This window comes from Phaenicophaeus curvirostris, chromosome 19 (assembly GCF_032191515.1).
Source record: "Phaenicophaeus curvirostris isolate KB17595 chromosome 19, BPBGC_Pcur_1.0, whole genome shotgun sequence".
In the NCBI taxonomy this organism is placed as follows: domain Eukaryota; kingdom Metazoa; phylum Chordata; class Aves; order Cuculiformes; family Cuculidae; genus Phaenicophaeus; species Phaenicophaeus curvirostris.
In genome coordinates, this window is record NC_091410.1 from 11,440,079 (window position 1) to 11,466,916 (window position 26,838).

General features: G+C 37.7%; 1 protein-coding gene across 4 annotated transcripts in view; it reads right to left on the minus strand.

Annotated features, from left to right (window-relative positions):
• HELZ (helicase with zinc finger) overlaps positions 1-26,838 on the minus strand; it is an 86,454-nt gene that overhangs the window by 52,005 nt on the left and 7,611 nt on the right. For 2 of the 4 annotated variants that reach the window (XM_069872539.1, XM_069872538.1), the window contains exons 2-11: positions 17,982-18,209; positions 16,195-16,231; positions 12,861-12,985; positions 10,502-10,558; positions 9,599-9,647; positions 9,196-9,271; positions 6,027-6,225; positions 4,844-4,951; positions 4,221-4,518; positions 786-1,053 (exon numbers count right to left, since the gene is read on the minus strand). In XM_069872539.1, the coding sequence (XP_069728640.1) occupies positions 786-1,053; positions 4,221-4,518; positions 4,844-4,951; positions 6,027-6,225; positions 9,196-9,271; positions 9,599-9,647; positions 10,502-10,558; positions 12,861-12,985; positions 16,195-16,231; positions 17,982-18,191 (1,427 nt within the window). In that variant the 5' untranslated portion in view covers positions 18,192-18,209. The remainder of the gene's footprint in view (positions 1-785; positions 1,054-4,220; positions 4,519-4,843; positions 4,952-6,026; positions 6,226-9,195; positions 9,272-9,598; positions 9,648-10,501; positions 10,559-12,860; positions 12,986-16,194; positions 16,232-17,981; positions 18,210-26,838) is intronic. The other 2 variants (XM_069872541.1, XM_069872540.1) reach the window with 2 other exon arrangements.

The window sequence follows — 26,838 nt, forward strand, 5'->3', positions numbered from 1 at the left end:
CAAAATTTATAACCACAAATACCAAACTAGAGAGAAAAGGCCCTGTGAGAGTTTATATATGGGAAGCTTACAATTTTTCCTAACTTTCTATTTGTTCATGCAGCTAATCCAGTTGGGTAATATGTACACAACAAAACAAACAAAGGACATATACTCTATGCCTTTTATTCACATGTTGGTTTTCAGCCTATTTAGAAAATAAATAATATAAAGACAGCTGCCACATCATTGTAAGATCAGAGTTTGATACACCCACAATTCAACCTTTTTCTTCAAAAGAAACAAAAAATACAAAAAATACACTCCCTCAAGGCCTTTTATAGAAAGCTTTCATATATTACTTAGCTATAATTTACTTTCATCAAGGAACAAAAATATGACTCCTATTTTTACTATGTTTTTGTATAAAGAGACTAAAAAATAATTACCCAGACATTAACATGGGGTTGGAACTAGATGATCTTTAAGGTCTCTTCCAACCCAAACTATTCTATGATACTATGATGACCAAAACATTGTACAAGAGCTGTTTAGCACCTCCAACCATAAGCATAGACTGATACATGCAATTTGTTGTACATAAGTTACCAGCAAATTATATTTGTTAAGTTCTTGTGATCTGTATGAAGAGTTAGTATTTACAGACTCATATTCTACTTCATTTCCAAGAAACAGGAAGATTCAATATCTAAAACCATCATGCAGGTTTAATGAAAAAAGTTGCCATGCTCATTTTAATAGGACAGCGAGAAATAGCTAAGTATTTTTATAAAGAGATCACTTACTTGCTAACTTCCTTATACTGTGCTATTTCCTCTATGTAAAGGAGATCATGTAGCCGTGACTGATAGTTGGTCTTGGTCAAGGATTTGTCCAGGACAGATTGCGTAAAGAGCTGGTCAGCAGAGAGAGGGATTTGGTATCTTGTAAGAAGGCTCTTCTCCAATTCAGTAGTTTCATTAGGCTCAAATTCTACAATAGTCTTAGAAGTAGAATCCCAACGCTTAGCTGTGGTTAGTAGCTGTTGCCGTGCATGCATCAGGTATTCAAGATCTGGATGTAGACACATAACAGGGAAAGGAAATAAGTTCAAACTCTGTATGTATTTGTTTTTATTAAATAAACAAACAAAAGAAAAACACTACTAAAAGTAATCCCATTAGAGGCAATGAACTAAGTGTAGGTAAATGTAGGTAAGACTCTCCTCTGCCTACAACAGCTTTAGTAAGCTCTATGCTAGTAATTATCATCCCTACTTTTCAGGTGCACACAGCAAGCTGACTCTCAAACAATATCAGAAAATAAAACATTCTATAGAGAGCAAACTTAATACAGACAAACAAGGAAAGCAAATTTGAAGGGCTTGGCATTGCAATATGCTTTCAAAGCATAACTGCAACACCATCTCGTTTCAAAAATATAAAATAATGAAGAATCTTACAATATATAGTATAAAATGTAGATGGTAATAAAAACAAGTTGATGAACTAGCTGATAAATTATTAAATGTGCAACATTGTGAAAGCCTTTAAAAATATATGGTACCACAATATGTGTATTCTGCAGACACTTGCATTCTACAGCTAAACTTAGTTTCCTAGGCAAAACTCTGGACATGTAACATAATACGATATAAAGTTCAAAAATTAACGGGAAAATAATTTTTCAGTACGTCCTAATTTCAGGGATCACATCAGTTAAATGAGAGACAGAAGACCAAGCACTGCCTACAGCCTCCCGAAATACATCCACTAACACGAGAAAAACACTATGACAACAGTACATCAGTTAACAGAATTGTGGTTAAATTGCAGAGCTGAAAATATTTGGCATTTATAGTGAAGCTCTGATATCTGAATGTATTATCTCTAAGTAAGATTTAAGATAGGTATCCAGGATATCACACCAACGCTGAAAAACGTGCAAAAAAAAAGACAATTTCAAATTCAAATTAAACACTTAACATCATCTTGACTGTCTTTATTCAAAACAGAAGGAAAACAGCTTTTTAGAAAAAGAAATCTCAGTTCAGCTTGACTAGAACCACAGGAACATGGCTTATCTTACTGTCAATCTCATAAGCATGTGTTCACTAAGAAGCCAAATTTAAATATGTACCTCAAGCTTGAACCATGCGAGCAGCTACAGTTGTATGGCAAGAAAAAGTCCGTGGTTGTGTGGTTTCTGTGTTTGAAATCATCTCACCATAAACGAAGCTTCCTCTGGTAGTAACCATACCTCAGATCACAAAAGCTCAATTATTATGCTGGGGCTGAGTTCTCAGTTGCTAGAAAGAGCCACTTAATTCCCAGCACTAGAGAGACTTCCGCTCGCAGCCTGACACAAACAGCTCCTGGGGCAGATTGTCCATGCAACACCCTTTCTTAAAGAGCATTTTGTATGCCCTCAGTGCACAGAAAACTTCTCTTAGTTCTCTTTTTCCATCGTGAATGAAGTCTTCAAAATTTCCTGCCTAGCTATCTAGACAGGGCCCAATGACATGCAAAGGTAGAGAGCTCAAGCTGTTTGAAAAGCACATCCATGAGATCCAAATCCATATATACCAAAAGCCAAAGAAACAATGGGACCAGACACATCCAGCATAGTTATCCCTTTCACTTGCCTGCTCATACACTTCTTGGATAACCTTAGCAAAAAGCCCAGGGGTTTGTATTTCTACTTATCTGTAAAGCACCTAGGACCTTTTCATCAGAAATAAGTACTAGAAACAACCTGCCGGAAGACCTCAGTGTCGCTCTGCACACAGACAAGCACGTGAAAAGGAAGTACCAGTAACTAATGCCAGAGAGTGCTTCCTCAACCGCATCCATCACTCATGTGGACTCGAGCCAGCTGTCCCCTCATTCGCTCTGGTTTGCAATTAGGTTAAGCCAACAAAGACCAAGACCACAGACTGGTTTTGACAGTAATTCTGACTTGTGGCTTGGTTTTCTTGATCTTAAACAGGTTTACAATAAAAGAACACTTGTTCTCCACAAACTCCATGTCTTAGGAAGCCTGTCAGCTGTGATTACCCACACAGTTTCACGGAGATCGTATAATAGTTCCTGAAAAGACCACAGCCTTGCTTCTAAGCATGGCCTCTCATTTGCAATGCAATATTCTCTGCTTTAAGAGACATTACAACTCGTGCAGTCTTTCTGCTCTTGGCTATAAGTACCTGGGTCATCCAGAAAGATCAGTTCATAGCATTTGCTCTTTACAGTTGCTTTTTGTTAATGTTGCAGCTGTTAACCTGTTCAATAAAAATAAAGGCCAGGAATAGAAAACTGCTGTCTGCTCTTTTTCATCTTTTTTTCCTTCTATATTTTTTTTTTCTTCCTACTTCCATCCCAGTGCTACAATTCTGCTTCTTTGGTGTTTGTATCTTTCAAGTTTTCACAAAAAATGACCGTACTCTATCCCACCCCCTTGCTCACTGCCAAGTGACTCAGCTCTCTTAATCTTTTACCGTAGATCAAAGTGCATTATTCCTTTTTGCACCTCTTGAAACATCTTTCAAATTGTTCATATATTTCTGATAATAGAGTTATTTCAGGTTTGACCTGAGAGGCACAATGCTATTTCATAAACACAATACAACCCTTATAGTAACATACAGTTGGTTTTCTTTTACTGGAACACATACAAAAATACAGTTACACTTTCTTTATATTGTCAAAATTCACGTCAACAGCAATTCATTGCATTACAAGTCCATACCTCGCCTCTCGCCTTTGACAACCCTAGTCAGATACTGCAAGGGGAGGAAAAAAAAAAAAAAAAACAAGCAACTTCTTAGATAGCCTTTTTCAATTAATGAATGAATTACCAGGTGCGTTCTTACAGAGAAACACTTCATCGCTCTACTGACCTTTTTCTGCATGTTTAACATTCTCATCAATACATGAATGAGTATAAAAACATAAACATACTTCACCTTCCAGTGCTGCCCTCAGACACAAACCAAACTAGAAATTTCCAGCATTTTGACAAGATTTAGGAACTGTATCTCGACACAAAGTCAGTCATAATCTGGTTATCTGCCTTATTTAGACCCTCTGAAGCTTTTACCCACTATTTATATTCATATGTGTGATGAACATATCAGTACAGGACTAGCTGTGAATAGAGATGATGTTCTGCCCAGAAATGTGAAAAGGAAAGAGAAGCATGAAAGATTTCCACTATTCAAAAAAAGCCAAAATTTAATACATTACCTTCAGTTGAAGCAGCATCAATCATTACTCGTTGCATGAGAACTGGTTCTAATCCAAAATCAAACACAACAGTTTGACGAAAAGTTCCAAAGATTTCTGTGTTAAAGGCTATACTGACTTTGTAAATATAATGATCTATTCCATTCTGGACCATCTTTCCTCCTATCCATTCCTGACAGTTTTCTGGAACTTCTTGTGATACCTGGGTAGTGCTGTCTCCAGCAGATATTGCAACAATACTAAAATGTGGACGATGGGCATCGTAAAGCAATGCCACTCGATACAGCATTCTTGCAGGCTATAAAAAAAAAAAGCAAAGGTTAAAATGACAGTAGGTTGGAGAACAGAAATTATTTCAGGCCTATCTTCATTTGCAATCAGATAATGAGAGCTTATAAGAACTCTCAGCTTCTCAGAACAGGTACAAGTCCTGCCCACTTTCCAGAAATCTGGGCAGTCGACAGATAATCGCCAGAGCTGCTGGGAAAAGAGACACAGAAGGGACGGTGCTAGGAAACTCCTCTATTTTAAGAGGAATTATGCAATTGAAGTCTTAATTGCAAAAGGTTATGGGCTGCATTCTAGTTATTATTGACTCACTTTCAAAATATAAGTAGTCCTACCTTACAAGTGAGAGCAAAAGTCCATGTCTGATGAGATTTTTTGGTGGTGACAGTTACAGACAGCTCAGGATTATGCTCTACTCTCACTCCTTCTACACATTCACTAAGCTAGATTAAAAGAAAAAGAAGATAACATTAAACTTCTGTAGACGGTATCAAAATAAAAACAGTCAGGGAAAAAGAGTATTTTTAAACAGAAACTGGAAAGTATGGTTTCCTAGATTGTGCAGGGTTGATTTAAGTCCTGCATAGGAATTAATGAACATGTACTAATTCAGAGAGACAAACAAGCCATATCTACTAGATCATGCTCAGTAAGAAAAGAATATAACCATTTAAGGACAATTAACCACAGGACTTGATTTTCAAAAACCACTTAATTGTAAATGTTTAAAGTACAACATGATTTCATTTGTAAAGCTGAATCTGATAGGATGAAGCCCAAAGAGTGTGTTTCCAGAAGACCCCAGATGGCACTGACATCAACGAGACTACTAGAGACACCAGGAGACTAGAACCAGGCTTTCTACTCATTAATGCATTTCGCAGGAAGTCCACTCTTCCCAGATTTTAAGCGACAATAGATGGACCAAAAATTCCTTAGGGTCAGTGGTAAGTAGAGCTGGTCGAATGCCACAAAAACATTCTCTGAAATTCCAAACAGCTGCTGAGTTTGATCGTATCCATACCCTGCACTCTTCAGTTTTCAAACTTTGTTGTAAAATTTTAGGAACTGGCTGTTCTTCATACAAGTGCCTGCAGCTGCGTGCAAAGAAAAGGAGCCATGCACAAACAAGAGTGTTCTCCACCAAGTTGTGAAAGCTTCACCATTTATTGTTCTCCAGTTTTAAAAGTTCTGCCATCTAGTCAAGGAACAATACCATGAGACTTGGCTGACCCATCCTGCACTGGGAATAGTAAATATGCAAAATGAACAAGCTGTGATTAACCCATAAACTGTAATTCACAGATTATGCTGAATTCCTGAAATGAATGCGTACATCTGCAGAAACCAGCCTAAGACTCTGGTATCTTTGCAAGAAGACACAGGGCAGGATGGAAAGTGGAGCAGATTGGTTGGACAGTTTCTGGGTAAGGAGTAATTCGACCAGCTCCAATAGCAAGGGCCAAAACCAGTTAGTTTTAAATAGGAGCACATAGGGAAGTAGTATATTTTCCTTACCACTTTCTCAGGAGATAATGAATTCATCCATTTCTCAATCAAGGTTTCCATATAACTGCCCGAACATTGTTTGTTTTCCTTCTGCTGTTTTAATCTGATCAAGCGGGAAGCATATCGTTTTTGCCATTCTGTTAGTTCTTCCTGGGAATGTGCTGAAGTACACTGTGCACCGTACCTGCAGATCCCTTGCTCTAAAAATCTACGTAAAATAGGAAAAATTATTATGCCTCGAACTTTTCAGTCTCCAATTAAAACCAGAAACTTATCAAGATTTTACTTTTAAAGTCAGGGGGACATTCTAGGACTCTATGATTCTTTAAGCCTCTCTCAGAACTAAAGGCAATTTAGTCCACGTGAACTAATTTGGAAATACATACATCTATGCAGCATTTCATAAGAGAAGCAGCAACCTTTCTTACTGCAAGGTCCAGAAAAGTACATCAAACTTCTTTGAAACACAGAGGGACACAAGCCGTCTTAAGAAATTTCCTGCTTCAAAGAATTGTTTGTACAGCAATTAACACGATGAGATTATGGACCATCCCTGAAATGATTAGGTGCTGTACATTAGCATAAATAAAACACTGTTAAGCAGAGCAAAGGAAAGATACACCCCACTTCCTCCAATAGTTATGTTATTAGCTGATAAATACTCATTCAGCAGTTACTTCTGGAGCAACAGTGACATCACATGGTCCTTTCTACTAAATACACCTACTAAGGTCAAGGTAAAGGTTTAATGCTCTGCTTAATAAAGGGTGTTATCAGTCTAAAAGGATCTATTTTTGCAGAGGCTAAGGATATGTTAAAGTAGTACATTTTTCATTTAATGGCACATGCTGATGCATTAAATTTAACAAGATTCCAAACGTCTGTGTACAATTTCAGCATTCTCATCCTCAGAGTTTATTCCAAGTCTAGGCAAATGCTTGTAGAACTCGGGACTAATTTTTAATTAAACTTCCCATTAAAAATACAAAACACAAGGCAGGAGCTGCATCTTCATCATTCTTCAAAACTGAAGCACTTAAATAGATGACAAAATAAAGAATAAAATAGGAGGGGGAGTAAGTTCTGGAGGTACTAAGAAAACATTGGATATACAAAATAAACATGAGGCCAGGAAGCTGTTTAGTTTGTTTCTTTTACATAAGGACACTACAAAGAGTTAATGTAGGCACGACATTGATTATAAATAAAGCCAGGCAGGCTGATCTCTGCCAGGATTTTAAACCCTGTAAACATAATTATACTTGAATTTCATGTGGATATCTATGTGCATACTTCTATTACGAATCTCCTCCTACGGTGATGAGTTACTGTAAAAAAGAAAGGATGCACCAAGACTAAATTAATACAGCAAGTCAGGACCCCACATCATTGACGAAGACAGCAGAAGGGGATCAGTGACAGAATAACCTTTCTGTAGTGAATGTATTATGTAATGTAAGGTGAATCAGAATGTGAACACTGAGCTGTGTGATCAAAACAAATAACACCTGACCATGACATGAAAAGCTTGCAGCAAAAGTAGCCGGATATCTAGGCCACACTTGTATTAGAGCTTAGAATATGAATTAGCATTCGCTTTTCTTTTAAGAAAAGTTTAAGTATTTATATGTTTGAGTGCCCAAATTGTAAACAAAATAAGCATGATAAATATCACAATGTCACTAAAGGCATTCTCAAAATATGGGCCACGATATACTTTAAATTAAAATATTTTTCTTAGGAGTCAATTTCAGCATTGTTATTTTAAATCTTCCAATTCAGCACTGCATTAGAATGCTGAAGTACAATTACAATTTTCAAGTCCCAAAGAAAATGTAGCACATGCATAAAAAATTGTTGATTTGTTCCTATTAACTACATCACAGACTTAAAATAATGTTCCTTTTCAGTATTTAATAGGAAAGCACATTACTTAAAAATTCGTCATCATTGTAATTTTTCCAATTCCTTATTATTCAAATTTTAATAGACACATTTTTCCCCTCATTTTTAGTTTCTCATTTAATTCTTCTTCCAATTCCATAACTTCATTATCTAGAATAAACACAATGTACTCTTGCTGCTTTATGGCACACAAGGGAAAAATAAACCACAGCTTCAAAAAATTCATATTCAATACCTGCAGCCTCATAAGGAACTAAATCTTTAGTCCACAGTCAAAACGATATCATTCCTATGGATTTGCTGAGTAAGGCACATCCCTCTCACTGTAAGGGCTTAAAGTGTGCATAAAGCTAATTACAGCTTTAGAGGAAAAATGTTTCAGAGCGACGGCTGGAAACATGTTATAGATGTTACTCAACAGAAAATCATCGTGAGCTCAAAAATGTAAACATCTGCTTTTTTAAAATTGCTGAATAAGCACCAGATATAATAAAAGCCAATAAGAGTTGCCAAGATTTAGTATCTCTAGAAAATCACACCAAAAGTAGTCCAAACTCAACGATTCAGTCATGTAATTGAAAAAGCGGGTCAGATTCCTGCTCACTTTTTAAAATTAATTTATTTGCATTGGTTACGCATACCTCGAAATTGCGTGCATAATGATGGTTCCCCCATATATGTTAATTTTGTTTTATGTAAGTAATGACCATTCAGAGCACAAACTACAGGCAATATTGACTAGAAGGTTGAAAAGACATGGAGGAGAAACTCCAATAAAAGCTATTGGATCTTCAGCAAGGCAATTCACCTCTGTGTATTTGAACTTACACAAAATGGAAATAATGAGATCCAGAGCAAAATTCTACAATTTTTTTATCCAAACACAAAAACCATCTATCAGCCAAGCCCGTTTATCTGAAGGCACGCTCCCTGTCTGCTTTCAAAGCACCCTTCACCGTGTCTCAATTTGCTAACACTGTTGTCTGTGAGAACTTTTCACATCTCTGAAATAATAAAAAATAGAAGAGGTAGAAGAAAAAGACAGATGCTGACCTGTTTCTAGAACAATGGTCCTCAAACCACTCTCTTTTGAAAATGGAATAAGCGATTCTATGTTATCAACTGAGGGGCTTCTGGATAAACAGACCCTTCCAAAAATTTGCAAATGATGCAGTTGTAACAGGTACCTACATCATCCTGACCTCTCTATTGCTCTGTCATCAGCTAAATAGAAGAGGAAACGTTATGATCCCTTATAAAACGACGACTTTACCTTTTACATAGAGTGTATTCTTCACTGCTCGTGACTCCCCTGGGTGGGGGGCGGAACTGCCAGCCATCCCGGCACCCTGCAGAGTATTCAAAATTGAAGTTACTTTTCTGATTGCCAAGTACTTCCAAGGCAGAGAGGAGGTGTCCAGGGCACCATATCTCTGAATATCATACAGTGCATTTGTACACAAGGAAAATCATTCACCAAAATCATACACCACCAGGAAATATAAACTTCTGCCTCCAAATTCAGTCTATGATAAGATAATTTTACTCTAATGCCCAGGGCTCACCATGATAGTTAAGCCCCTTTTTTGCTTTCTGACTCCTATGCAGTGCTCGATTCAGCAGAATCCAAATCTCCCCACTACAAAATGAAGTGGCTTCAGAACTGAGTTACGTACCTTCTTCTACATCTTCTACATGATATCCTGATGGTACTTTGCCAGCTGCCTACAATTAGATAAAAAAACCCACAGTTATAAAGGAACACAAGACAATTTTATCAACAAGAACTGTTTTGGCTGCTTTGCTATCACAATGTGCTTTAGAACCAAGACAAAAATATTCATCAGAAGTGTGAAATCACTTCCAGTCACAAACATTAATTTCATATTTCACTGAATTGCACCCATTGATAAAAGGAATACTGATAGAAACACTGAGTTCACTCATTCTTAGAGAAAAATTTTAGAGATTCTTACAAGACCAAATTCCACCCTGTGATAGTTCTCAAGTGGAGTGCAGTGAAGTTTTTAAAAGCCAAAAGTCTAAACTGTACTGAGATGTCTTTCAGCTTGACGTCTACATTAAAAATGAAGCCCAAATAAATGACAATACATAAGAAGAAAAAAAAAAACCCAAAAATAAACACAAAAAAGAAGTGGCAGTTTAATCAACATACATGACAGATTAACCTTGAATACAAAAAAGAGGTGACTGAGAGGCCATTTATATTTGTTAACCAATTTCTTAAGTCATGTTTATTACTTCAGAATCATTTCCAACAGAGAAAAATGCAATAAAGAAATAAGTAGTACAGTTCTAAATGCTTTGAATTCTTTCTACTTGCTGCTTCATGAGAGTCAACAACCTATTAGCATCTTCCTCTATTTTCTCATACGTCATGCAAAAATGTGACAAAAGGCTCCTGAATAGGCACATGGTAAAGACCGACAGACTGGTGAAAACAATGTTTGAACCAGTACGTTCACAGTGTGCCTGGATCTCCTGCAACACATGAACACAAGTCTTTCAGCAGTTTCAAGTAATGTTCATTATTTTCCCAATAATATGCTCATTATTACCTCTGTTTCAGCAAGAAGTGTTTTCAGTCGTGTCAGATCTTTAGTTACCATCCCGTTCTAGGGGAAGAAAGAAAATTAATACATCAAACACAAATCTTCACACGCATTAAAACCCAGCAACAAAGTCCCTTTCCCCACACACCACCACCAAGGAGAAGGACAAAAAGGAGAAATGAGTATGACTTACAGTGCACAATTTTAAATTACATACTACATAACACTGAGCAAACAGCTCAGTGAAAAAGGGGATTTTACACTGGCCAAAAACAGCACCAGACTTACAGCAAGTATCAATACAGGACAACACAGAGAGCAGCATACGTAGAACGACTTGGGAAAAAGAAATTTCTCATGAAGGCTGGCTGTCACTCAAAACAAATATTAATAGCTACAATACTTATTGATCGCTATCCTCCAGAAACAGCATTCTACATGCACACTAGCCCTGGAGGCAGTACTGCCCGATGGACAAGGACTCAGGAGATCAATGCTCTTGTTATCAGCTTGGCTGCCAGCATGCTGGGTGACCTTAGCCAGGTCACTTCACCTCTCCATGCCTCAGTTTCCCATCTGCAAAATGGGGACGGTGATACTGATTGCCTTCACAGAGCGCTTTGTAAGCTACTGATGAAAAGCACTAAACACGAGCCACATGCTATGGTTACTGAAACACTTTGGCTCTAAAGGTATTCATAAAACAAGCTTCCACTGCTTTTGCAGTGATGGATTCTTTTCTTCTTAAGGATCTGCTTTACAGATTACTCATTTCTACAGATTCATAACTCTTTCTGCTCTGATATAGGCAGACTATGTAATTTTTGGAGTTCTCACTAGAAAGCAAAGATTAGCTATGTAACTAAAAATAACTCCATATTCAAGTACATCTGAAGTAAAAATCTTTCAAAGTTGAATTTATCTGAACTATACAGCTAAGTGGAACAATTTCACACTCATGTTAAGTCAAAACTTCCATTAAAGGAACCCGGATCTGTAATTAAGTGCTACTACATTTGTTAGACTTCTTTGCATTTCGACCATGCTACTGAGCAGCAGAAATTTCTGCTGAAAACTTACACGCTCAACAATTCTCACACTTAGGCTTTTTTCCAAAATGATTTTTCACTTCTTCAGCAGAAAACCAACAAATTGAACCTGTTGAGCTTAAATGTATTACAGCATAAAAAAGTCAGCAAAAATTATTCTCTCAAGTCACTGTGGAGAAAACTGGACGGATTCCAACTCTTCAATAAACTCATTCCAAAACTTTGTTTCATCTCTCCTCTCAGACAACGGCAGAAGTCAGTAAATCAGCTGCTGGTCTTAATATTCCTACTTAAAACAACTGTGTCTAACAACCTAAAGCTTGTAAAAACCCCAAATTCTGCTTTGGGACAGCACTCTGGAATTATATATGAAGTTACCTTTATGTGCACAACAATAGCTCAAAACAAGGGCACTGCACATTTCCTGCAAGCAGGAGCTTTTGGCTATTTCATCCATTTTTTCTGAAGGCAAATTTCCTCCAATCTCACCAGGAATTTTTCAATGAAATGTTTTTTCATTAGAAAACATCAGCTAACAAAAAGGAAAAAAAATCTTTTCTGTATGTAAAAAAAGCCAATGGCGGGAGGGAAGGAAATTCAGGATATGTACCAGACAGAACTCCCTTTCAAAAACAGCCTACTGATTAAGTTAAGCACCAAAATACAGGAGACATGATCCAATTTCAGGGTAACAGGCCCTCCTACAACAGTCTCTGATGTCCCTTACAGGTTCCTCATGGTCTGACCAGAGCTGCTCTTATTTGTGCTACGACCATGCCTCTGGATTCAACATCACCACCGGCTCATGGTGATGAATTGCATGCTATTTCATCTGGACTACGAAAATAAAAAGGACACTATCCTTTGGCACTTCAGTATGTCCCTAGTTTTCCCCATATGAGTATTCACAGAAGAATCAGAACAGTTACTTAAACATATGGGGTTAAAAGCATCTTAACAAGTTTTGACAGTTCAAGAGTAAAACAGAAGTTTGAACAACTCGACTCTTTAACTTCATCTTGAAATGCAAAGCTTTTTTATTTTGCATTTCCTGAGGATTCAGAGCCAACAGTAAAAAAACTTTTCAAAATCTTAATAACTGGTTAAGAACTTAAACACTGGTTTTGCAACAAACTAATTATACTGATTATATATGTGTACCCATACACTTTTTTCTTCATTTTTTTCATACAAAGTATTTTTGTTGCAACCTGCCAGGCAGACATATGTTCAGAAATTTGTTTTTAAACATATTTTACAAAAAGGAAATGCAAAACTGCTTTTTAAATTATGTAGATTGCAGCAAACCCACTTACCAGTGATTCACCCATCAGTGATTTGGAAAGAACATTAGACACAATTTGCAGCTTCCCTTTAAGATGCATGCAGCAGAGTACTGCACGGAAAGATCCATCTCCCTTGGCCAGCCCCTCTCCCAGCACTGCAACACAAATCAGCAGCTATTAGCCTCATCATAGCACACATTTAAATAAACTATATACAGTTTTCCTTCACCTTTAACATGAAAATAAAGTCTGAAACTTGGGTTGAATCCACAGCTTCTTGGAAAGACAAGTCTTGGATGTAAAGGAAGTATTACTTGCTCTACTAATACTAACTGGAAACTTGTCTCCTACCATCTAAGAAAGGTTGTATGGCAGCTCAAGAAAGGTTATAATGTTTACATGCTAAAATAGTCAAAAATTAAATATGGGAAGGGTAAATTCAAATACCTGACACAGACACAAAGGACCTCCTCTTCACAGAAAAGGTAAAAAAAAAAAATAGGAACCAACAACCTCTCAGTAACACAAACATGCTCAGGAAGATCCATTCATGCTCACAAAAAGCATGCCCTGTCGTTTCCAAATATAGCTAACCTCCTCGTGGTCAATTCCTGCTACTTTAAAAGGGCTTTTATTCACTTACACTGTGAAGTGCGGGATACAGGAATGATTGTTTGAGTCCAGAAATGTACAGGCTCCATGTAAGAGAGAACTTTCCTAACGCTTTCTAGCCCTGGATCAGAGAGCCAGCCAAACAGACACTGCCCCTGACACTTCCAGTAGTGAAAGGATTTATTTCACGACACAGACGTGCTTCAGACAAGCAGGAATAACATTTAATCATACATATTACCTGTCCAGAAAACGAAATGCCAGAGTGACTAAAAAGCTAATAAGCTAAATATATGAATTGAAAAGAAGGCTGGACAGTTGTTTAAAATTACAGAATTGTTATATATGTTACTGTTATTGCAGGCAATGTCAACATCTGTGTTTACACTGCTACTCATGCAGATGCAAACAGCTCCTGTCAGTGCTAACAGGAATTTTATATTTACCACAACTTCAGGATTAAATTTAGAATAATAAATTGCATTCACGTCGTTACAGAAATTGCATGGAAGACTAAAGAAAAAAATAGTCCACAGAAAACACAAACATAAAACCAACTAGACATCTCTTCAAAATGAAATGGTAACCAAATCCTGTTTATAAAGCATCTCAAAGAGCAGCCTGAATTTACCACCACTGATCATACTGACCACAGTTCCAAAAATAGAGCTCACTTCCCAAATCAGAAGCAGCAGTGCCAGAAATAGCTTCAACATGTCTAACCGTTTGCTATTTTAACCTCAAAGATTAGATGTCCAATTATGACATGTCATATCACAAACTGCTAACACATACAGTTGCACATAAAAAGTCACAACACATTAACCGGTGTGTTTTATTAAAGATTTGTGGAATAATTTAACAGCTTCTAGGTCATCATTCCTTGTAACAGTACTAGCAGCATACTATAAAGGACATATATTCCTCTAGCTATCCTAAAATACACTTATCATTCAGGCTAAAATAAAACACTGCCATAGGTATGCAATGTGTCAAGTCTTGTAAAAAGACAGAACAGCAGCTTGAATAAAAGTCTATTAAAAAAAATGTGAGGACCAAGAAAGCGTGAGCGTCAGGTAGGCCACACTAAGGCTGTTTCTTCCCAAGGGTATTTCAAACATAAAAGTAGGATAAAAACCACAGGTACTCTGAGCTGTCAGATGCTGGGCCACAATTGATACCAGCACCTCATGGGGAACCACAACCAAGTAGATAATTCATGTACTCATAAAAATATGGGGGAGGTGTATAAAAATACACACACACAACATACTTATATATACATAAATATGGCATTAGTAAGTTGAAAAATGTGTTCAGTTTCAGATCTGAAAAAAATACTTGCAGAACATTCTGGCATGAATTAAAGAAATTAACATTAAACTGGATGCTATTTCTTTGTTACTAATATACGTTTGAAAGCTGTTTTCTGTACTCAATTAAGAAAAAAGAAGAGGAGCAGAGACCAGCACTCCTACTCCACCCACTTCTGTGCCTGTCCAGTGAGAGAAGAAAAATAGTTAACGTGACAGTTCCTTTGAGATACTGATATCTGACACATATGCCAAGGGAAGGCTCCTCAGACAAACATCACCCATCTACCCCTACCGACAAACCCATCAGACCTCATCAATGGGAATACTTCTTACTAAACAGCATTCTCCCTCCTACCTCTTCTAACCATCATTCATCTTTCCGTATGTCCCTCTTTCACTTTTATTTGCCATCAAAGTAGACAACTGTGAGGTCAGTCAGAATATTCCACCCTGCAGACTATTTTAAGAATGGTACTGATTAAGCGCTGTTCACCCTTTAGAATTTGTTAAACATTAATTTCACACCTCCAGGAAGCAAGTTTACTTTTCTTAGTTATGTTCTGTGGTCCTTCGCAAGCAGGCTGAGACGCTGCATGAATTCCCCCGACTGTGACTTGGGTAACAATGAAGATTAAAATAAAAGAAAAAAAAAATCTCCCACACCACACAAAACCAGAAAGGAACGATTTAAAGATTATCATTAATAGCACAGAAATGTCAGAGTATGACATCACACAGTCTGTGTAACAAAACTGAGGGGTGAAGAAATTTCCTTTACAATTCAGGAGTAGTTAAGGAACTAAAAACTGAACGGAGGGATCCAGCCACCTTTTCCTTCCAAATCTAACTGATATATCTCGTCCAATGCTGACCAAACTCAGCAGAGAGTTCTCCACTTGCACTACACATGAGCAAGAGAACATTAGCAAGGATGGTTAATTCCTTTAAAAATACCCCAACCCAACAAGGCAGCAAAACACTAACAGCTCAACTTCAAAGTGATATATGCACATCTGGAAGCTTTAACAAATAGGAATAAATCCAGGTACATCATCTTAATTTTCTCTGAATCAAGTTCCAAAATGCAAACCAAAATATCCACCGTGTCCCTAGGGAGAGAGACAGGGCAATCAGCTGCCTTTATTTTTACAAGAAAACTAACACTATCTCTTCATCCTACATCTATGAGCCAAATAGCACCACTGTGCCAAAAGCATGGATTTGCAGCATTCTGGTACTTGGAACACAAGTTACAAAATAACAAGATCTCTCAAAAACACAAACAAAAAAAAGGTAAAAAAAGTATTATAAAGCAGACACATAATAGAAAAAAAGAAGCATTGTTAGTAAACAAAAAATCTGGGCATCAGTTCTAAAAATTCAGAAAACTGACTGCAATTTGTAACACTACACGATAAAAAAAGGAAGAAGCATACCATGCCTACAGTCTTCATCTGCTTGCCCATACTTTTTCTGAAAAGTAAAACATGAAAAGTTTAAAAATAGCATCACTCCAGTTAGCATAAACAACTACATGCTTGAATTACAAGTCTCAAATGTTTAAGAATCCATTATCCTGTTTTTTCCCAGGTGAAAAATGCAGAGAATAGTCACATGTAAAATATAATATAATTAATTCCTAGAGCGGTGACTTTTTCTCAAGTTGTCAGCAAACAGACATTTCAGAAGAGGACCACGAATGGGCAAAACTGTGTGTTTATGCACGTCTGTGGTGGCTCACAACACCTAGGAAAACAATACAAAATCTTAACTTTATTTTCTACCCACTGTAATTATTTTTAAACTTGCAGTAATACGTTGCTGTTGAAAACTGTAAGGTATGTATTTATTTACTCTATCATTCGTGGTCATTTTAAAAACTGCTTTGTTTACTAAAACAAAAGGGAAAAAATTGATTTTTCCTTTTATTTTTCACTTAGAAGCCTTCAAGTGTCTATAGGATTTAAGTCTTTAATAGTGAGGTTTGGATTACAAGTATTTTTCCAAAGCTCCTGAAGCCTCTCTCTGCAATACTTTTCACTGAAGAACATGCAGACAGGTGCCTCACAGGATTTTCAAAGGCTTCCAGGTCAGAAGCTACCACACACTGCAAAGCACCTATCTGCATATTGGCCTATGTAAATAATTTTGAGAAGTCAAGTATGTAGTAACACAATTTCCACTAAAAAAAGAAAAAAACCTTAGTTATTTCTGAATCTCTTCCCCTGCAGAGCCATAACATAGGTCATGAAGTTTCCCAGTCCTTGTTTTGTGCACCAAATAGCCCAATTCAGCCATCTGTGTAAAGAATGCTTAAAAATGCTCCCTAATCAAATGGGCAAGACTCATCTTAAAGCTGCCCCACAAGAACTTGGCTGAATTTCTTCCCCTTGGGATGAAACTGTTCCTACCCAATACATGGAGATTCAGGGTGAACAAGGCCCCTGTGGATCTGTAATGACATTTCTACAACAGAAAGGTAAGGAGAAAAGTAGATTCGTTAAGCAGGCATTAGGTTTATTCTGAAGCAGTGTAATGTCCTTTCAAGCAAGTGTCGCTTCGTGCTGTTTTAAAGGAAGGACAGGAATTTGGCAACGGGATCACCTATAATTCAGGGTTACACCTCTCACCTTGCATTTACAAACCTTTACAAAGACCTCAGTTTTCACATTTCCATTCAAAACCTGCCAGAGCCTAGAAGTGACATCCTTCACCAGACACGTTCTAGCCTAGCAATGGCAAAGCAGTATATGATCAAGATTTAAAAGACTGACACTAGGCCTGGGCCAATGGAGCTAAATTAGGTATGAAGCAGCTACCGGAATTCTGGCACGTCTTAACTTTGGTTTTTGAGTGTTTAGATTTGCAAGCTTAATTTCGTGCTCTTTAAAGATAAGGTAATTTGCTGTGTAATTCAGCATAACTGTATAAACATAACACTCTAAACCCAGATATTTTGCCTTCCTGGAATACATATATTTTTAAAAGTACTTCTCTTCATTCTTTTAGAGACCCAAACCAATCAGAGGTCTCAATCCTGAAAAATAAGCAGTTCATGGAAAACTACAAGACAGAAGCCTCATAAATGCTTTAGCAATTGGGATTCTGTGCAAACAAACACGCCAATCACAGCAAAACACTGCATTTTATTTAAATCTTGACAGTACAAGATATTTGATTGCTCTTTCCAGTTCACTAGATACTATTAAAGAGTCACACTCACAAGTTGTAAAAAGGAAGCAATTCTATACAGAAGAGTCTCGATTTTGATGCGGTCGATTTCTGCCTGGCATGCCTCCGGGAGGTGAGCTGGGGGGTACTGGCTGAGGGAAAGGAGAGCCTCTGTGCAATGCTTCACTGCCACTTCATAATCCTGCTGCTTAAGGGATTCACATGCTTGTTCACATGACTTCTCTGGTCTTCTGTCTGCCATGACTCAGGGACAGAAATCCTAGAGCGGGGGCAGAGGGGATGATAAAACGTTGGTTAGCTGTATAATGGCACTGACAACTTGCCAACCAACTTCCACTCCCACCTCGAGGTGCAGTATCACATCCCCTTTGTTTTATTCCGTTCACATCTCCTATCCCGATATTTCTCACTAACTAACCTCTTCCCAGTCTTTCCTCCATCACTCCCAGCTCTCAGTTTCGATTCTAATTCGAGGAGGTATTTAAGCTCATGACTGATTTTAAGAACGTAAGCAGTGGTTTCAGGGTTTGAAGTCAGCACGGATTTAAGTGCTTTGCTACGCAGAGGCTTTGGATCTCTGCTGGCAGCGTGCTGTGTGCGCTGGAAGTGATGCAACTCATTACCAACTGCTCTTTCTCCCAGCCTGCAGCCACTCACTCCGGGACATCCTTCTCTCTAAAGTGCTTCTCATCTACTCTCAGGGCAAGAACCACTCTGTCTGGCTGGGGGAAGCATCACGGGGATGGACAATGAGGAATGAAAAAGAACTGGAGGTCAACGGGAAAACACTTGTCTCTCCTTCAGCTGGTTTATTTCCATTTATGGCTGAGAAAGCCCAGATACCCCTGCCACACCAACACCTCTATGCAGAACCTCCTAAATAAATCTAAAGTAAGTATTTTTACGGGAAAAAAAACTTGAAATAGTTGTGATAAATATCAGCATACAAGAGAAGACCTTATTTGTCAGTACACTGAGAGAAATGGTTATCAACAATCTAAACCACCAGTAGAAAAGCAAAGACCTTCTATAATCCCTCTCTAAAGCCTCCTTTCATTGACTTAATACTTAATATGGGATACATGCCCCTAGAGACATTGTAATTTAAAGCTGACTCCACAAAACTTCGTTCTGATAACCGAAAGCAGAAAAATTGTAAGAGTTTTCATTTTTATTTTTAGCAAGCAGCATGCTAACGATATTTGCGATTACGTATAACTGTCGTAATTGTCTCAAATAACCCCCTTTAGCCCACTTCAAAAATTCGCCACTAAAAACTTCCTTTACCTTGGTATTTTTAGGTTTTTAACCAAGCAACGGTAAAATAATTTCAAATTAATCTGAAGGTCAAATAAATGCATTTCCATTATACAAAAAAAAACTTCTTACTGACACATGCCTAAGCCAATAAACAATAGAATGTAAACCAGACTTTCCATACATTATATGACACAACGTTCTACGTGTTCCCTACCATTTTTTAAATTTTGTTTTCAGTATCAATATAGAAATGTAAAGAATATTGAATCTAGGACAATTTTGAGGTAAACTACCTTCCCCTTTACAATGTTACATCAAATTTCTTGTATAACAATGTATCTTCCCCAAAATGAAGGGACACAGGCACACACACTTTGCAGTAACCCTGATACAAATCTGTGACATTTGCATCTTTCTTAATAATGACCTTGCAAAATCCTACCTCATCCATCCAGATGTTTCTTTTTCTGCTAAAAAAAGCCCCCATTTTCATTTAGAATAGGAACAGGCAAGGAGGTTTTGCACATCCATACATACGAGTAAATTCATTCATGAATTCCAATAACATTAAAGAGACTTAATGGGATCATTTAACCATATATTATCAATTATAGAAATGTTAGGTTATCTTAGGCTGTTTATGCAAGGATCTTCTCTAGACACAGCTGAAAATGTTGTTTTCCATTTCACTAACACTCTAGACCACAGTGAATTTTACAAATCTCAGATTTGCTTCCATAGTAATACAACTGATAATTGATGTTTTTCTCATGTACATTCTGTTTTCATCCTAAGAGACTGAAAAAGAGATGATTTCATGAACTCTGCTGTACTTTCGATTTCCTCACTTCCTGACTGACATAAAACTAAAATTCTTTTGCCCAGAAGTCTCAGCAGAGCTTCTGTGTGTTTATTCCCACAGAACTGTTTATACACGGCTCCCATCCTCGCTGACCTGGCCGGCAGAGCTGACAGCATTTGAACACTACGTTACCCAGCCCTTCTTCTCCACCACGGCACCACGTCAAAGAAAAACACTTTTGTTTATCAGCTCTCTTACTCTGGCTGTTTTGACAAACATTGAACTAACTTGTTTGAGGAGAACCCAGGTTTTACAGACACAGCGGTGACCCTACTGCACTGCAAAGGCCACACGATTTCTTTGGTCAACTTGAAGACTCAAAGCACTTCAGAGTGTAGAACTGACCCCAAGCAAAAACCTAGGGATTAAGTTAAGTGGAGCTAGAGAAGTCAGGACTAGGCTGTTTAGATAACTGGGCTAAACTGAGTCACACTACTGGTATTTCAGAGTGTAATTAAAAAACCCACTGAAGTCACGGTGATCGATTAGGAGCTGCTGCAGGGTCATTTGTTTGGGTTTTTTTAGAAAAAAAAAAAACTAATCACAACGAAGAAAACCAGTAAGTGGACACGGAAAATGCTACACTCCAGCTCTCGCATTCATTTCAACTCCATTTCTATCCATATATCCAGACACAAACATGCACATTTATGGGGTATTTGCACCATCTACTTCAGAATCCTATGCAGGTGCCCTAAACTGTTCCTTGAAGGCACTTGACTCTTCCTGCTGACTCTTTAAAACCCCATGCTCCTAGCTTTGTTCCTCCAAGCTACGCGTAAATTAGCAACTGAGATGTGGACGTGAATGTGAATTTACACGAGGATTTCTTAAAATCTTGTCTATTGTAATATCTGACCTAGCCATTTTTTAAATTATTTCAGAACAGTTGGATGTTTTAAGAGACAGAGAACCAAGATATCTGTCAAAGAAAATAATTTTGCATTCTATGAATATTTCTTTTCAAAAATTTCAAATGTAAAACTGGAATTTCTAAATTCACAAGAACAGAAATTATTACAGATTAGAATTGAAAGCTGCAGTGCCACCAGGTCTGCACAACATTCCCAACTTCCTTTGCAAAACTGAGCAAACAGCATTCCTTATATCTGTAAAACTGAGATTAAAACACTAAGCACGTAACAGAACAAACATCAGGATTATTCATTTTCTCAAAACAGCCTGAAGAACCACATGCCAGCAGAGTTCTAAATTCAAATTTGAGTACAATTTATTCTAATAGCAAAGCTTAACGCATCTCCAAAATGCTGAAGAAACAGTAAAACGGCCTGTTCCCACTATCTCCAATTACGCATGTAGAACAGCAGAGCTACCTCAGAAATACTGGCATAATGTCTGAGCAACAGAGCCTTCATTATCAGTGGTTAATTCAAAGCATTTCTCAGCTTCGAATCATCTCACGCAGCACCGCTGCCTACAGAAAAGCTCCAGATTTCTGCACTCAAGTAAAATACTCAAACATAGTGCATGTGAATTCCACCTGATGTGACAGTGAGCATCACGATGACAGTTTACGCAAGTCTTTCTCACTGGCTAATTCAGAAATCCAACCCTAGCATTATACTTTGTACCTCAAAAAACTCCTGCCTCTAAGTAGAAGACGACTTGCTGATCTTAACATTTTTTGAAGGCCAAATTGTGCTCAGCCTAGCTTCCACAAAATATTATTTAAAAGACTTGGTTAGTTCCAACTGGTGTAACTTAAACCTTGGTGGTTTTTTCAATGAACTGTGAGGGATTTTTTTTTTCCTTATAACTAATTATTTTTAAGTGCAATATTCTAATGGGTATTTTGCCTTCTTTCCAAGGGGATTTTGTAAACAAACATGAAAAGATTAACTAAGATCCAGCTAAAACTGCCCTTTTCCCCTGCAGAACTGCAGAGGGGGCTGGGACAGGCAGAAGGGAGAGTCTGAGGAGGAAGAGCGATAAACAGTGCGATCTACAGTCAGTTATTTTCAAGTAAACACTACAGCCTCTTGGTGCACGGAAGGCTTTTGAAGAATTGCTCCACAGTCTGACGACTCCAATTTCAAACTAAAAATCAATGTAGGAAGAGAGAACACAGTGAACTAAAATTTTAAGAGTTTCACAGTAGTTTAACTCATGACTGTGCGCCTTCACACTTCACAGCTTACTGATGTATTTTATGGAAGCAAAAGGTCCATACATTAGGAAAATAAGTTTAAGCATGTGCCAGTTTCTAAAAAATTTCAGACAGATGCTTTTTTCAATTCACTGTAAAGCATCTAGCCAGATAACTCTCGCTGTACTTCATAAACAAACAGATTAGAGGGCACAATGCTGTTCCTATTAATGTTATTGGCAAAATTCCCAATGTCTGCCAAGACAGAAGGATCAGATCCAAGGTCTCGCATGCCAAGCTGACAAACAGTAGACAAGTCAGTAAATATTTGCATATTTTAACCAGACATTAACATCTCTTGTAAAGATTTATGCTAAAGCCACGATGTTCAGCTTGCAGTCCTACAGTGAGACTGGTAGGAATTTACTGTCAGTTGAATACTCTTCAAGAGCCACATCCTGGGATTCACGAACTGAAGCAAATGAATGAGACCCATTGCCATGGGGAACATGCAGGGGGAAGAGCTTCTCCAGCTGCCTCCCATTACAATCCATAAGCCTTCAAACAGTTCTGCTATGAGAGATAAGCACCCAAAAGTTCCCTACCAAAGCTATTCAGCCATGTCCTCCAGCTAAGAGCCGACCGCATTGCAGGAAAGGAGAGAAGGGTTTGCTGTCCCACTGCCTATTGCGGTCAAGCTGGCACAAGCTCAGAGAAAGCAGGGCAGGAATTCACCTCATCCTGCCCCTTTCCAAAGAAATGCATGCAGTGACCACATTGTGTTTCCTAACCTTTGGTGATTTTTCAGCCTTTCTTGTGAATTGGAGAGTCTGGCCACCAAACTGGACAGAAGTTTTGAACACATAATAAATTCAGGTAACATGTCAAGAAAAGACAGCTGGTTTATCCTAACTTCACAGCAATTCCATTGAAGGGACAAGAAGAGATTTACTAGATTTATTTTTTAGGATGGCTGCTCTGTCCTTCCCCAGTAACTTTTGAACTGCAAGTCAATTTGAACCAAATTTCACGGAAGTCTCGAAGATGTTGCAAGTTTTATGAAAAACATGTAACAAGACAGATAACAGAGATCCAGGTTTTTAAGTCCACGCAGGGAAAGGAGAAGTTATAACTCAGCCTCTTATTGATAACGAGAGGTCAGTTACCCCATCAAATACCGCCAAGTAGCACCATTTCCCAACGAGAGAGACAGCACTGTACTAAAATATCACCCACTGGTAAAAGAAAAATCTTATTGTTCTTGCCCATAATGATAAAAGCCATGAACTGCATTCATCAGCTTAACTCCTCAACGCTCCATCCAGCGGTTTCCAGGTTTCACTAAAGCAGAGTGACTACACATACTACCCGTACACACCACATAGCACTTTGAAATCTATTACTGGTAAAACTGAGATGTAAACAATTCACATGTGAAGGCCTTGAAAATGTTTTGTTTCCATATAACAGAAAAGTAATGTTTGGGAAGTCAGAAAGTTGGTACGGACACAATCCCTGTGACTGAAGAGTCTTGCAGTTCCTCACTCAAACTTATCAGGAAAAGACTGACAGGACACTTGAATTTACACAGCTATGGAAAGATCTGGGTTTGTTTAATAATTTGGATTAATTACAATATATTGAGTTTACTACACAATAAAAGCGTTAGCCACTGTGAGCAAGCCAACATTAGAGTAAAAAATGATGCGTCACTGAAATTCAACAATCAAGAGTCTGCAAACAAATCGCATTTGTCTGTCCACATACTAACACGGAATAATACTTGTAGCTGTTAAATCGCATTAAAGAGTTGTTCTGGCAACTCTAGTGATCCCATCTTAAGGCATGCACCTGTAGATAATGTTATCTGATTGCTTCTGTAGCATTCCAAAATACCACTCAAGTACCTTTAGACGAGTAAAATTAAAGATCTATTTCTTTTCCTCGCCTATAGCGATAAAATAAAGATACCTTTGCCTTATGACAAAGAAATATTTTATTCAAATACAAAACATAGAAGCCACTTACAGACACATACAGAAAAAATGCACTTGCCTAGTGGCATGACATATAGATCATAAATAATCCCATACTAAAATGAGAGGAGATAATGACAGTGCGCTGTAACAATGTGAAATATTAACAGAACAGAGGGAAAAAGGATGGCACATCTTTCATGTGCAGGGTGCAGAAAAGAATAATACGAAAGGTGCTTTTGCTTTTTTTAAGAAAAATATAATAGCAGAGATCTTAGGTACTCATTATTGCAGCCATGGCTGAAGTCAGTAATATCAGTTCTACACAGTGCTCAAAATGCACTGCACACCTTACAGAACAAATACAAAAATCTCCACCCTTGAAAGAGGACAATCTAATCAGTTTTCTGAAATAACTGAATTACTCTGGTTAATGTTGTACAACTCCAGGCAAAATGACCCTATTTTAAATTCCAAAAATGATGTTAACTCTGAGATGGAGCATACAGAATGAGGAAAGCTTATTTCAAGGTTTTATTACATAGCATAATAACAGCAAGAACTTCTGCTACATGGCCATTAAGGAACACAATATGCTTGATTTCAACAAGGGGGGAAAAAACAGAATTAAGAGGCTCATGGTGTCCCCTACTATTAAATACTTAGATTGTCTTTCCATGTTGAAAAAAAGAAAGCACCATAAATTAGGAGGATAAGTGATCTGTGGCCATATAAATGGAGCCTTCAGTCTGATCCTGTTAGCTTAACGTATAGAATAAATATATCAACATTTACTGAAAAAGGAACAAGTGCCTGTGAGTGGTTTACCATTCACATAACAATAGCAGCAAAAATACAGCACCAGCTGAGATTAACAGCAAATGCCTTCCACATCTGGATCCTCTCTGCCCTTTAAATCACTTTACATACATCACAGATAGTAGCAAGTTTGATTTTATTGTGTGCTGGTTATGACTTCAGTACAGGCACTTTATTAAGCGATTCTTGACACTTCATTACCTTTACTAATATCCCTTGTTTTCATTTTGAAATGAGCAGCAGAAAGGACAATCTACAGCACTACACACACGTGCAAACAAACTCGCTGTCTTGGGCTCAAAATCTGAAAACAACTCTAATTCACAGGGTTGATAACAAGCATATCCTTAGCAGGTAAAAAAAATCATATTATACCACATCTCAACTTTTACAAAGCATTAGATAGGACATTAGATCTCTTTTTTTTTATTGTGAGCATAAGAATAGATTTTTGCACAATTTTCAGAAAAGACTGAATAGGGTTGCCAGAACCCTTCACTCCCTCCACAGCACCCAAAAAGTCAGCCTGTGATAAATACTTTCCATGGGAAATTTCAACCCAAATAATTAAAATTTGGCAAGTTATAACCAACAGAAAAGAGGAGCACGTCATAGTAAGCATCAGGTAACATAATAATAGGTGGCGCTTCTGCCCCACCTAAAGTTCTTTTGGCTCCTTCATAGAAAAATCTTCCCATCAACAGTCTTTCACAACAATTTAACAGCAGCAGTTTGTACTTCATATATTTATATGTTCTTACTGCTTTTGGAGAGTTGACTTTCTCACACTTATCCAAGATGAGGGCATTTTAAATGAAATATCGTCCCATAGTTACCATTTTATCCCCTAACAACATCACCAATTACTTATTAAAAAAAAGAAAAGTAATTTAATCTTTGCTTCTCTTAATGAAATTTGCCAGAGAAAAACAAAGGAAAAAATCAGCACTGCACGACCAGGCAGCTCTCCACTGAGCAGCAACAACCTGCAAGTGGCAAACACACCTTGCAGAAGAATACAGTATTCATATTCTAAAAGCAGTTTTAGATACCATAATCCACAATTTCTAAAACTAAAACGTACTTGTGGCCGAACCTCCCTTTAAAATGTTTGAATAACAGAACATGGCCTTGTTCCCGCGTGTCTGCACATTTCACAATATAATATTTAGTAATAGTTTTGAAAAAAAAACCAAACTGAACAGCATTAGTCGTAAGGACTCACATAGTCATATAATTACCAATATTCTTCTCCGCTGAGTCATAAGATATTGCCAAAAGTCCTTTTTAAGAAGTGTCTGCTGTATGATATATAGGTACCTCTGTGTGTAAGTGACTAAACATCTGTCACCAACATTTCAAAGTGCCAAGCAGGTACAGAAGTGCATTCCCAAGGAACACAAAGGGGTGTCAAAGAAGATTCCCAACCACAATTTCAACACAAAACACATATCAGGGTATTTACAAATGCATTTCAGAAGTCTGAATGCAAAAAAAGCACGTCACAAAGTTTTCCATGATACTCACTGAACTTGCCAATCGTACAGCGCTGTCTTCAGAGAGCACCTGACCACAGTTCATTCGCCAAAGTTCACCAATTTAATCAGTCTTTAAGACAGAATCAAAATTAGCAGTTCCTAACTTTCTCTTGTGTTCATTTTCCAGCTTCCTCCAATACAGCTGTATTTGCATTTCAGCAATAAAATGCAAATTAAATTTAGGAACTTATCTATCACAGCATATGCCCTTTGGAAAACCCCATGCAAACTCTTTTCTCCTCCACAGCTAAGCATCTCCGAAGCTCAGTGGTTCGATTCACATTTTCTCTTCCCAACAGGGATACTGTAGCGATGGTAAACAGTCT